Consider the following 13229-nt stretch of genomic DNA (forward strand, 5'->3'; position numbering starts at 1 on the left):
GTCCTGTTCTGTTCTGCAGTACAATGGCCATAATGTAGTATGAGAAAAGAACCTGCAATATGTTTTAAGTTGTTCATCTTCCAGTAGGCACAAACACCTACCTGTGGCTTTTTCCACCCGAAAGTGGAACACACAAAAATAAAGGGAGAAAGATGATCAGTCACAGAAAGTCTATAAAATGTTGCAGAGGAATCAACGTGGCCTAAACAACTGGCACCAAGTAGGTAAGCAGTGTTTAATCAGATTGTAAGTCAGTGTTAAATTTTAAACTCTCACAGAAGCTACAAAATAAGTATGTGATTCTGTATGCCAAAAAGTGCATGCACTAAAAGGGAATGCATGGGCCAAAAAGAGAGCTGGTCCTGATCAAGCCTAACCATCATCTGTATTGTATAGCTTTCACCACACAGATCCACAGAAGTGGATCATGAACTGCAATAGCTTTGTGTTGGGGGAACTTACTTCTGAAACACATACATGGAGAACCCTCCTCCTGATTTACTTGGAAAGCAATCCACAGTATCTGGTCATACTCTTATATCCCTTCCACGTGAGCAGCCTTCACACTGCTTTTCCTGTTTCACACTGGAACTAGCCTCAAGAGGGTATGGCTTGATAAAGGGTACACAGGAAAGGCTACATACAACAAGGTTTAAAGTTTTAGTGGCAATCCTACCTAAGATGGGCCAGTGCACAGCTTCGAAGCTATTAATATATATCAAATGGTCACTGATTTTTTTCCTTATTAAAAAATCAACAGAGGCCCCCAAATTAAAGCGATTCCCTGACAAAAGTCACTAAACTGAAGTTAAGAATGTAAATATATATTTAATGGAATATAATTTGAAAACCATAAAAGATTTAAAAAACATGACTAAAATGTATCTGGAACACAGGTAATCACAGTTAAGATTATATTAACAAAATTCAGCAGTAATGAAATACAAATTTACTATACCCCAAAACACCATAACTCTTCTCTTAAAATGTGAAGGATTTATACCTATTTTTATATTTGTAAATTAACGACAACATCACCTTTTAAACTGACTAAAACATCTTTCATTTATGACAGCCTCAGTTGGGTCATGGAGTCTTATCGTAGTTGGAAACAAATCACTGGCAAGTGTCTCAGAGAAACAATTCTGATGTCACAGAAGGCATATTCAGAAATGGGTAATTTCTTTAGTACATGATCACAGTTAGAGGGCCACTGACAACAGCCAGTATGAGAACAGTGAGAGATGATTGACTTGAAAGGAGTAGTTGCAGTTACAGATCGTAAGGCCTGGTCTATACCTACAACATAGGTCAACCTATCTACATTGGTTTGGGATGTGAAAAATTCTCACCCCCGAGACACACAGTTAAGCCAACCAAATCCACAGCATAGACACCGCATGTTTGACAGAAGAATTTTCCCGTCATCCTAGCTATCGCCTCTCAAGGGGAATGGATTAAGGACAGAGATGGAACCTTCTGTTGCTGTAGCAAGTGTCTACCGGCATAGCTGTAGTGCTACATAGTCACAGACTATGTTTACACTTACAAACACTGCTGCAGCTGCGCTGCTGTAGCCCTTCAGTGCAGACACTCAACTACTGCCATGGGAGGGGTTCTCCCATTGCTGTAGTTAATCCACCTCCCCCAAAGGTGGTAGCTAGGTCAATAGAAGCTATCTGCGTTTGAGTAAAACCTTTCTTCCACACAAGCCAGCTTTCAAATACAACAGAATCATGGCATGAAATCACAAATTAGTGTTCATATCAACCAGCTATTATAGCAACTATTGAGTCACACATATAAGAATGATTACTTCGCTATAAGATTAAATAAAAGAACCAAGAAATTCTCTTCCCAATAGTCTCTTCTTAGATACAATAAAACCTCACAAATTTGTACTCATGACTGATGCATGGATCACCCAAGTAAAGAAGTAGTGAGTAAGCAAACATTACAAACTATCTAGGAGAGTACGTTTGAAAATGTTTTATAACAAGTATACATTTAGTCTCATTTATTTATACTTGGTAGTATACTACAGTAAAAGCTGTTTTATCCGGCACTTCACCAACCAAAAGCTATATAAATCGGTATTTCTGATCTTCATTGAAATGCTGGTTTATAGTCCGGTTCCTGCAGGGCAGGCAGGGGGTCAGGGCGCAGCAGATGATGTTGAGTGCGGGCTCTGGGAGGGAGTTTGGGTGCAGGAGGGGGCTTGTGGCACAGGAGGAGGTGCGGGGTGCCTGATCCAGGGGCCGCTCACCTCCGGCAGCTCCCTGTAAGCGGTGAACTGTTCCTGCTGCTCCTAGGCAGAGGTATGGCAGGTGGCTCTGTGCCCTGCCCAGAGAACTAGCAATGCAGCTCCCAATGGCTGGAATTACCTATTATACCTTTGCTGATAAGTGGAATGAGAAAAATGGTTTGTGTCTGAGAGCATTATTCGGTTTGTGGATCAGTGCCCAAAGGTTCTCCTGTACTGAGTATAAGTGGTAACAAATAAACAAGTGAAAGATACATAATTAAATTACAAGGAGCTGTAAAATAAAATATAGTTTAAAATTTATGTTCAAATGTTTAAAATCTGGTATTCTTCTCTTCTCAAATATCAGCCTCCTTGCCAAAGAAAAAACACTAAGGAAGGGCATACCCATTTGTACTGGAAAAAACTATATGCAAATTAGAGATATACTGAACACTTTCAAAAGGCCTCAAATTCACTTCCAGGTGAAGAAATATTCTACCATTTCACAAGCAAATCTCAATTATTGATTGCCTACGTTCTTTAAAAACAGTTTAAAATGTAAACTCCTACATGTAAAACTAGAGTTTCTATATTTACTTCTCGTCTTCAGAGATGCTTATTAGTGCAGAATTATGCCAGATAATCTCCTTCCCATTCTTCCCAATAAGTTAGTATCCAGAGCAATAATTCTTAACATCTTCCTACTAGACAAGCTGTCAGAAATTATCATCTTGCGATTGTGCTGTTATTAACATGTGCAAAACAAAAGGGAAAACAAAACAAAAGAGGAACAGGATAGTGCAGTAAAGGTACTGATCAGCTGCATAGAGTGTCTCTCTAAATTACCAGGCAAGCAACACTAAGAAATTCACTTACCTTGAGAACTTGAAAGAAATAGACTGTTCATTGGAGATGTTTGCTAGTCACCAGAATGAGTCTAACCAAGTCCCAGAACACACACCTCAAAACAACTGCCTTTGTGTACCAAGATTTCAAATTTTTAAAAGCAGCTGGAGGAAAAGCAACTTCCTAATACACCACAGGAAATACTACTTTAGAGTCACATGAAAGTCTTTAGTCTGGCTTTTTCTGTTGACTTCCAGGAAGTTATTAGAATTTAGAGACACGAATGATATGCTCTGCAGAACAGCAAACATCTGAACCTGGTTTTAAAAGACTGAAATAACAAGTCTAACACACAATCAGACAAGCCTAAAAAAACCCTACATTCCCTCGCACAATTTTAAAGCACTAACAGCTTATAGACAATTTTATGTTGTTTGTAAGCCAATTAAAGAACCATGCTGTATTTAGATTTGCTTTTGTTGCAGAAGTTTTCCTCATTTTTTCCTGCCTTGCATTTAGAGGGTCAGGATAAAAAAAAAAAAAGACCTTGCTGAGGTAGAGCACACTAGCCTCCTACTGTACATGATAGGAAAGCACCTAGCCTGTGGATTGATGTTTAGCAGCTGCTGTCTGCTCCCAGAACCTTATGGACACTTTTGATGGTTAATACAAAAGCTATACAGCAATTACACACAGAGGATCTGTCACAAACCAACAGTACCCAGTCTTGAGATTTCCTTCCCCTGCATAAAAAGACTACTTCCTGTCTTGTCCAAATGCAGTTTGTGGTTTACTGCAAAAAATCAGACAAAAATATTACAGAAAAATACCATTAACGTGGCACATACTCTTTACTTTGTTTTCCGCAAGTCCAAAAGTATACTTGGCTGGAGGCTCATCTCTAGAAGCATGACTTTAGAAATCCCATGTTTCAGAAAGCAGTAAAAACATTTTTGGTTATTTTAGTTACCACTAAGGCAGTCTCAACTTTGAATACATTTGTCTTCACGTTGAATTAAGAGAGTTAATCAACAAGAGCAGACAATTTTTCATTTGTCTGCAAACCTGTTGCTAATGTGAAACTGTGCTTAAGAATGGGCACTAGCTTACTATAGTTAATATAGCTACTGTACCATACCATAAATACAGATATTACTTCAAGATATAGCTAGGCACCTGCTTTACTACCTTAGTATGTAGAGCATACTATATGTCCTTCACAAGATATATTAACATCATACAAGCACCAGCAGAAGCATCCCCTCTCCCCAGCCTACATTAGGCTTGTTCCAGAGTACCAAGCCCCAATCAAAATACCCACCTTCCTCTCTGAGGCTAGGAATCTACTATGGGTAGCTTTTAGCTTCCTAAGAGGGAAATCAGAAATACACTGGACACTTGCTAGAACGCACCTCTATATACCATGAATTCACATATAATGTGGTCATGGCCATGGATCCCAAATTTAATTACTTTAATTGCAATTCATTTTAACGCAGTACCGCGCATGGATCCCAAATCCCGCGTTCTCGCAAGGGTCTGGTGTAGTAGTAATGACTTCATTAGGAGCTGAGGCGCACTGGGCACACTCCAGGCCCCCACTTCTGCCCCACTAAATGAACAAACCCATTCCAGGTCACCTTGCCTCTGCTGACTCATTACCTTCAGACCCTTTTGTATATGATGTTATTAGCAACTTAACTGAAAATTGCACAGTATATCACCACTTTGTTCTAATTCCAGCCATACCCCAACCGCAGCATTTGCCATACACCTCTTCATGTGAGCTTTTCTTCCACTCTTCACCTATTACTTTACCACAACAATGCCATCTCTCCCTTCCCTCCTGCTTTAAACTCTTCTTCAACCACTTCATCTTGCCCAACTCCCCACAAAAATATATTGCTTCCTACCATTGTGGGTGATAAGAGCTAGCTACTAATTATTATCATTTATACAGAACCAGTGAACACACCATTAAACAAGATAGATAAGGAGAACGTAAAAGTGTTATTCAATTTAATTCCTTGGGGGCAGGGACAGTTATTTGTTCAGCACTTGGCACACTTTGGGCACTGGATAAATTAATGGATAGTACTACATATATGGCTCTTTGGATGTACTCTGTGCACTTTGCTACTCTTTCCAAAATGAAAAGGAGAGGTTCAATACCAGATAGCGGAAAATACCAATACAGTATGAAATTACAGACATTTAGAATTATTTAGGAAGACAGTATGGAACAGGGGAATGAGAATGCTGTTGAGAAATAGGAACACCTGAATTCTAATTCCAGATCTGCTACTGGCTCACTGTGAGGCCCTGGGGAAGCCACTTTTCTCTGGTTCCATTTCCCAGCTTTAAATTAGGGATAATACTTACTTCAAAAGTCGCTTTGAGTATTAAGGTTTATGCAGCACTTTGCATATTCAAAGTGTTAAGTACCATCACTTTTGAATTCACTAACAGCTATCCTTTTGAATTCACCAACAGCTATCCTCAGACTCCTATTAAAAATAGACAACTAGAGATCACAAGAAGGAATTCTGCAGTAGAATTTCTGTTCACTGAAAACTAGGAGTCTGTTTCCCAGAATGGCAGATGCTGGAGACACCACAATAGAGAAATCCTGACCTTAACCTCTCTCCTGAGATTAGAGTATTTACTTTTGTGAACCTAAAATCACAGCTGCTTCAGGTGTGCTGCTAGACACCAGGCAAAAGGCTGTGATTTTGAGGGGAAGGGAGAAAGCTAAAGTTTATAAAAACTGATCATTTTCACTTCCCCCTGACACCTGTGCCCTTTTCCAATTTCTGGAAAGCTGAGAAAAGGTGGCAAGGGAAAACCTAATAATGACTGAGATCTCTCCAGTAAAAGCAAGTAACTTGAAAACAGAAAGTCAAGCATCTAAAATATCAGGTTTATTTATTGGCTCACAACAAATGTATTAATCTAACTACTATATTATAGCAATGTTAATTCTGTCAGAAAACTAAAAAATCGTTTATTCTTCAATATGAACAAGTCTGGCAACTTTAAGAATAAATTTTATACCCAGCCCATTTACAAGGACAATCTGGCTGTAAAATCTGTCCACGCAGACATACAATACTCTAATATTATAGAGCAATATAAAACAACAATCAGCATTTTCCATCCTTATAAGTTGAATTTTTGCTCAATAACTTTTTTTTTCCCCTGCTCTGGAATTGGAATATACTGAAATGGAGATTGCTGTTATGGGGTGATGCAAATCTTAAAGTTGATAAAGCTCAGATCATCAGATAAAAGGCATTATTTATATTAGAAATCATTAAAATTCAATATTTGTTGGCCACTTCCTTTCTGTTACCACAGATGATAGCTTCTATTCAAAGTATATGTTTAAAATATGTAGTTGTCAGGAGCACTATTTGGTGAACCTTTGGCAAATGCTAACTTTTGTTACCCCTGTATGAACAAGAAATAAACATGGCCTTTCTTGCCTTATTCTGTTTTTTCTCCCAAACCACATCTGTAAGTCCTCTTGCAATTACTGTCGTAAAGAACGCGCAGCAGAACCAGGCCACTCAATATTGGGCTAAGTTTTCTCTCTTCTGAAGGATAATACTCCCAAAAGCTGTGTCAATACTAGTGAGATATATTCATTTTTAATACCATTTATCTAATATTATTCTGTATATACACAGCAAGGTATTTAAGGAGAATTATCAAAAATAAATTTGATTTGAATTAACAAATGGTCAGAAAATTTGCAGGTGAAACAGATACATTCTTTGTCTATTAGCTTCTAAAGAAAGTTTTCTCCCTCCACACGTATCCTATATTACCCATGTCTTCCATTCCATAAGTGGAATATGAATCACAATAAATGTCCAAAGGAGGAATAATTTCCTGAATTTAAAAAATATATATATCATCATATGCAGCATAACCTTTATGGCCCATGAGGTAGCCTCAGATCTGGTCAGAAGTCTTTTAGGGCATTTGAGGACTAATTTGATCAAATGTTTAATTCTGCTGAAGCTGAACTTAAAGCAACCATGGAGAAGACACCACTGCAATTTGTTTCTACTATTTCCTGTTGATGCAGTGCATGCATGCAGTGCAATAGTTTTTCCGAATATAAAAAAACTCCACTAAAAAGGAATTTTATTTTCCAATCACGTTTGCCAATTTTTTCTGTTATGTAAGTATCAACATCTCTGTAAAAAAAAAAAAAGTTTTGTTAGCAGAATAACCCAAAATGATAACCAAAGCAGAGAGACTCCTGGTGAGTCTATCTACCCAGTGGGGTAGATGGTAGATGCACTCCAATGGCTTGTTACAGGATGTATGCTAAGAAAGCACTCTTCAGGGTCTGTTGCACAGTCTTTTCTAAGCCTTGGTCTACACTAGGAGTAGAGGTCGAATTAGCAGTGTTAAATCGATTTAACCCTGCACCCGTCCACACGACGAAGCCCTTTTTTTTTGACTTAAAGGGCTCTTAAAATTGATTTCTTTACTCCACCCCCGACAAGGGGATTAGCACTGAAATCGGCCTTGCTGGGTCGAATTTGGGGGTACTGTGGACACAATTAGACGGTATTGGCCTCTAGGAACTATCCTAGAGTGCTCCATTGTGACCACTCTGGACAGCACTCTCAACTCAGATGCACTGGCCAGGTAGACAGGAAAAGGTCCGCAAACTTTTGAATTTCAATTTCCTGTTTGGCCAGCGTGGCAAGATGCAGGTGACCATGCAGAGCTCATCAGCAGAGGTGACCATGATGGAGTCCCAGAATCGCAAAAGAGCTCCAGCACGGACCAAACAGGAGGTACAGGATCTGATCGCTGTATGGGGAGAGGAATCCGTGCTATCAGAACTCCGTTCCAGTTTTCGAAATGCCAAAACCTTTGTCAAAATCTCCCAGGGCATGAAGGACAGAGGCCCGAAGCAGTGCCGCATGAAACTTAAGAAGCTGAGGCAAGCGTACCAGAAAACCAGAGAGGCGAACAGCCCCTCCGGGTCAGAGCCCAAAACATGCTGCTTCTATGATGAGCTGCATGCCATTTTAGGGGGTTCAGCCACCACTACCCCAACCGTGTTGTTTGACTCCTTCAACGGAAATGGAGGCAACACGGAAGCAGGTTTTGGGGATGAGGAAGACGATGATGATGAGGTTGTAGATAGCTCACAGCAAGCAAGCGGAGAAACCAGTTTTCCCAACAGCCAGGAACTGTTTCTCACCCTGGACCTGGAGCCAGTACCCCCCGAACCCACCCAAGACTGCCTCCCGGACCCGCCAGGTGGAGAACGGACCTCTGGTGAGTGTACCTTTTAAAATACTATACACGGTTTAAAAGCAAGAATGTTTAATGACTAATTTGCTCTGGCATTCGCGGCTCTCCTGGATGTACTCCCAAACCCTTTGCAAAAGGTTTCTGGGGAGGGCAGCCTTACTCCATCCACCACGGTAGGACACTTTACCACTCCAGGCCAGTAGCACGTACTCAGGAACCACTGTAGAACAAAGCATTGCAGTGTATGTTTGCTGGCATTCAAACAACATCCGTTCTTTATCTCTTTGTGTTATCCTCAGGAGAGTGATATCATTCATGGTCACCTGGTTGAAATAGGGTGCTTTTCTTAAGGGGACATTCAGAGGTGCCCGTTCCGGCTGGGCTGTTTGCCTGTAGCTGAACAGAAATGTTCCCCGCTGTTAGCCACGGGGAGCGGGGAGGGTGGAGGGGCTAGCCACGCAGTGGGGGGAGGCAAAATGTGACCTTAGAATGAAAGCACGTGCTATTTATGTAATGTTAACAGCAAGGCTTACCGTGAAAGAGTGTACCCGCTGTTCTATAAAATGTGTCTTTTTTAATACCACTGTCCCTTTTTTTTCCTCCACCTGCTGCATGTGTTTCAAGGATCACAGGATCTTCTTCTTCCCAGAGGCTAGCGAAGATTAGAAGACGAAAAAAAAGCACTCGCGATGAAATGTTCTCTGAGCTCATGTTGTGCTCCCGCACTGACAGAGCACAGATGAATGCGTGGAGGCAGACAACGTCAGAGTGCAGGAAAGCACAAAATGACCGGGAGGAGAGGTGGCGGGCTGAAGAGAGTAAGTGGTGGGCTGAAGAGAGCTGAAGCTGAAAGGTGGCGGCAGCGTGAAAAGAGGAGGCAGGATTCAATGCTGAGGCTGCTGGAGGATCAAACTAATATGCTCCAGCGTATGGTTGAGCTGCAGGAAAGGCAGCAGGAGCACAGACCACCTCTACAGACCCTGTGTAACCAACCGCCCTCCTCCCCAAGTTCCATAGCCTCCTCACCCAGACGCCCAAGAACGCAGTGTGGGGGGGGGGCCCCCCCTCCGGCCACCCAGCCACTCCACTCCAGAGGATTGCCCAAGCAACAGAAGGCTGGCATTCAATACGTTTTAAACTTTTAAAGTGCTGTGTGGCCTTGTCCTTCCCTCCTCCACCACCCCTCCTGGCGCTTCTCTCCTCCACCACCCCTCCTGAGCTACCTTGGTAGCTATCCCCTTATTTGTGTGACGAATTAATGAAGAATGCATGAATGTGAAGCAACAATGACTTTATTGCCTCTGCAAGCAGTGATCGAAGGGAGGAGGGGAGGGTGGTTAGCTTACAGGGAAGTAGGGTGAACCAAGGGGCAGGGGGTTTCATCAAGGAGAAACAGAACTTTCACACCGTAGCCTGGCCAGTCATGAAACTGGTTTTCAAAGCTTCTCTGATGCGCACTTCTAATCGCCCTGGTGTCCGGCTGCGCGTAACCAACAGCCAGGTGATTTGCCTCAACCTCCCACACCGCCATAAATGTTTCCCCCTTACTCTCACAGGTATTGTGGAGCGCACAGCAAGCAGTAATAACAGTGGGAATATTGGTTTCACTAAGGTCTAACTGAGTCAGTAAACTGCGCCAGCGTGCTTTTAAACGTCCAAATGTACATTCTACCACCATTCTGCACTTGCTCAGCCTGTAGTTGAACAGCTCCTGACTACTGTCCAGGCTGCCTGTGTATGGCTTCATGAGCCACGGCATTAAGGGGTAGGCTGGGTCCCCAAGGATAACTAAAGGCATTTCAACATCCCCAACAGTTATTTTCTGGTCTGGGAATAAAGTCCCTTCCTGCAGCTTTTGAAACAGACCAGAGTTCCTGAACATGCGAGCGTCATGTACCTTTCCCAGCCATCCCACGTTGATGTTGGTGAAACGTCCCTTGTGATCCACCAGTGCCTGCAGCACCATTGAAAAGTACCCCTTGCGGTTTACGTACTCGCCAGCTTGGTGCTCTGGTGCCAAGATAGGGATATGGGTTCCCTCTATCGCCCCACCACAGTTAGGGAATCCCACTGCAGCAAAGCCATCCACTATGACCTGCACATTTCCCAGGGTCATTACCCTTTATATCAGCAGATCTTTGATTGCATTGGCTACTTGCATCACAGCAGCCCCCACAGTAGATTTGCCCACTCCAAATTGATTCCCTACTGACCGGTAGCTGTCTGGCGTTGCAAGCTTCGACAGGGCTATTGCCACTCGCTTCTCAACTGTGAGGGCTGCTCTCATCTTGGTATTCTTGCGCCTCAGGGCAGAGGAAAGCAAGTCACAAAGATCCATGAAAGTGCCCTTACGCATGCAAAAGTTTCGCAGCCACTGGGAATCATCCCACACCTGCAACACTATGGGGTCCCACCAGTCTGTGCTTGTTTCCCGGGCCCAGAATCAGCATTCCACCGCATGAACCTGCCCCATTAGCACCATGATGCCCACATTGCCAGGGCCCGTGCTTTGAGAGAAGTCTGTGTCCATGTCCTCATCACTCTCGTCACCGTGCTGACGTTGCCTACCTCGCCCAGTTTCGCTTTGCCAGGTTCTGGTGCTGCATATACTGCTGGATAATGCATGTGGTGTTTAATGTGCTCCTAATTGCCGAAGTGATCTGAGTGGGCTCCATGCTTGCCGCGGTATGGCATCTGCACAGAAAAAAGGTGCGGAACGATTGTCTGCCGTTGCCCTGATGGAGGGAGGGGCGACTGACAACATGGCTTACAGGGTTGGCTTACAGGGAATTAAAAATCAACAAAGGGGGTGGCTTTGCGAGAAACAGAATGGCCCCCTCAAGGATATAACTCAAAACCTCAAGGATAGAACTCAAAACTGGGTTTAGCAGGCCGTTGATTTCACGGAGGAAATCATAGTCATCTCCTGGGTGCTCGGCAGAAGACGGTGCAGTATGACTGCTGACCATCGTCTTCTGCTGGCTGCTGATTAAAAGACAGTGCACTGCCGACAGGATTCAATCGCCATGAGACAAAACTTAAAAGGGAAATGACCTGGCTGAGTCATTCCCACGTTTGCCCAGGCACCCCTGACCTCATCGAGGTCGGTTAAAAGAGCACCCAGGACTACATAGACGACGACTACCAGTCATACTGCACTGTCTGCTGCCAAAAGGCAATTAACTGCTGCTGTGTAGCAATGCAGTACCGCGTCTGCCAGCACCCAGGAGACATACGGTGACAGTTAGCTGAGCGGGCTCCATGCTTACCGTGGTACGGCGTCTGCACAGGTAACTCAAGAAAAAAGGCGCAAAATGATTGTCTGCCCTTGCTTTCACGGAAGGGGGGAGGGAAGGAGGGCCTGACGATATGTACCCAGAACCACCCGCAACAATGTTTTAGCCCCATCAGGCACTGAGATTTCTACCCAAAATTGAAATGGGTGGCGGAGACTGCAGGAACTGTGGGATAGCTACCCACAGTGCAATGCTCCGGAAGTCGACGGTTGCCTCGGTACTGTGGACACACTCCACTGACTACATGCACTTAGAGCATTTGTGTGGGGACACACACAATCGACTGTATAAAAACGCTTTCTACAAAACCGACTTCTATAAATTTGACCTAATTTTGTAGTGTAGACATACCCTCAGGAGAGATATTAACAAAACTTTGGCTTCAAGCACACAATGCTTGTGTGACTAATTACAAACTGTGGGAGTGATCAAGGGTTATAAAAACAGCCCAAGACATAATGAATACATACACAAATATTTTGACCAATAAAGAAAGCCACCAAGATCTTTCAAGCTCCTCTTTCCTCTAATACTAATTCAAACTCACAGTTATCAGGGCTACAGCTGTATATAGACACAAGCACCTACTACCTCATTATTTACTTAGCCTAAACTTTACTGTCCAAGAGACTTCTTCCAGAGTCTCAATGCTGCAAAATTTGTATTCCAAATGCTATAGTGGAGCATTTATGTTTGAAGTTTTAAAAGTTGCTACTGGAATTTAAAAAATAAAATCAACAAACATTTCAATTGATCTTAAGTACTGAAAATTAGTTGCCAAACTTAAATCAACTTTAAGTTCTTGGCATAGGACTCATGATTTCATGTATGTTTGGACAGAGTCTAGAACAGTGTCCTGATGCTAACTGAACACTACCACAATACAATTAGTTATTTTTAAAAATGGAAAGAGGAGAGAGGGGAAAAAAACAAAAAACTATGAGCTCTCTAGGACAGAGATAGTTCAGACACCCATGCTTGAGGCAAAGGATAAAAACCTGTCAACTATTGTGTCCATTCTATATTTAATATAGTGAAACAAAACAGAAAATGTATATTCTATTTGGTTCTAAACTGGAAACTACATTTTGATAACTTAAAACCAGTAGATTTCAGTGATTTTTTTTGAGACAGACTGCCTTCTAAAACTTGTTTCTTCTAAACAGAATTATTATTAATATAATTAAGCAAGCGAGTTATGATGCACAGTGGTACTTATGAGTTGAGCCACTGAGGTGGTATTTTGGTGTTTAAGGTGAACACCTGGGTTCAGAAAGGGATTGACAGTTTTTTAATGAACCGGTATGCACATTCTAATACAAATCAAAACACAACACAATCAAAACAGTCAGCAACAAGAATTCCCAAATCCTCATTTACCAAGAAAATTATACAATAGTTGAAAGATGAAACATAAATGCATAATGAAATTTTTGCTTATCCCCTTCATGTGATATGAAATAGAGTATGTACAATGTAGTCTCCATTTTAATAACAGCCCCAAATTTGTAAATCTGCAGAACAGCATACAATAATGAATGAAACTTCTATATCTTTCA

At 42.2% G+C, this 13229-nt stretch overlaps 1 protein-coding gene across 7 annotated transcripts in view; it reads right to left on the bottom strand.

Moving 5' to 3' along the window:
* The window catches only part of DTNBP1 (dystrobrevin binding protein 1), a 174274-nt gene that overhangs the window by 29067 nt on the left and 131978 nt on the right, over nucleotides 1-13229 (bottom strand). For 6 of the 7 annotated variants that reach the window (XM_037893089.2, XM_037893090.2, XM_037893088.2 and 3 more), the window contains one exon: nucleotides 3813-3884. The exons of the other annotated variant lie outside the window; for it this stretch is intronic. In XM_037893089.2, the coding sequence (XP_037749017.1) occupies nucleotides 3813-3884 (72 nt within the window). The remainder of the gene's footprint in view (nucleotides 1-3812; nucleotides 3885-13229) is intronic. 7 annotated transcript variants of the gene reach the window in all.

Source organism: Chelonia mydas, chromosome 2, assembly GCF_015237465.2.
Source record: "Chelonia mydas isolate rCheMyd1 chromosome 2, rCheMyd1.pri.v2, whole genome shotgun sequence".
NCBI classification, from domain to species: Eukaryota; Metazoa; Chordata; order Testudines; family Cheloniidae; genus Chelonia; species Chelonia mydas.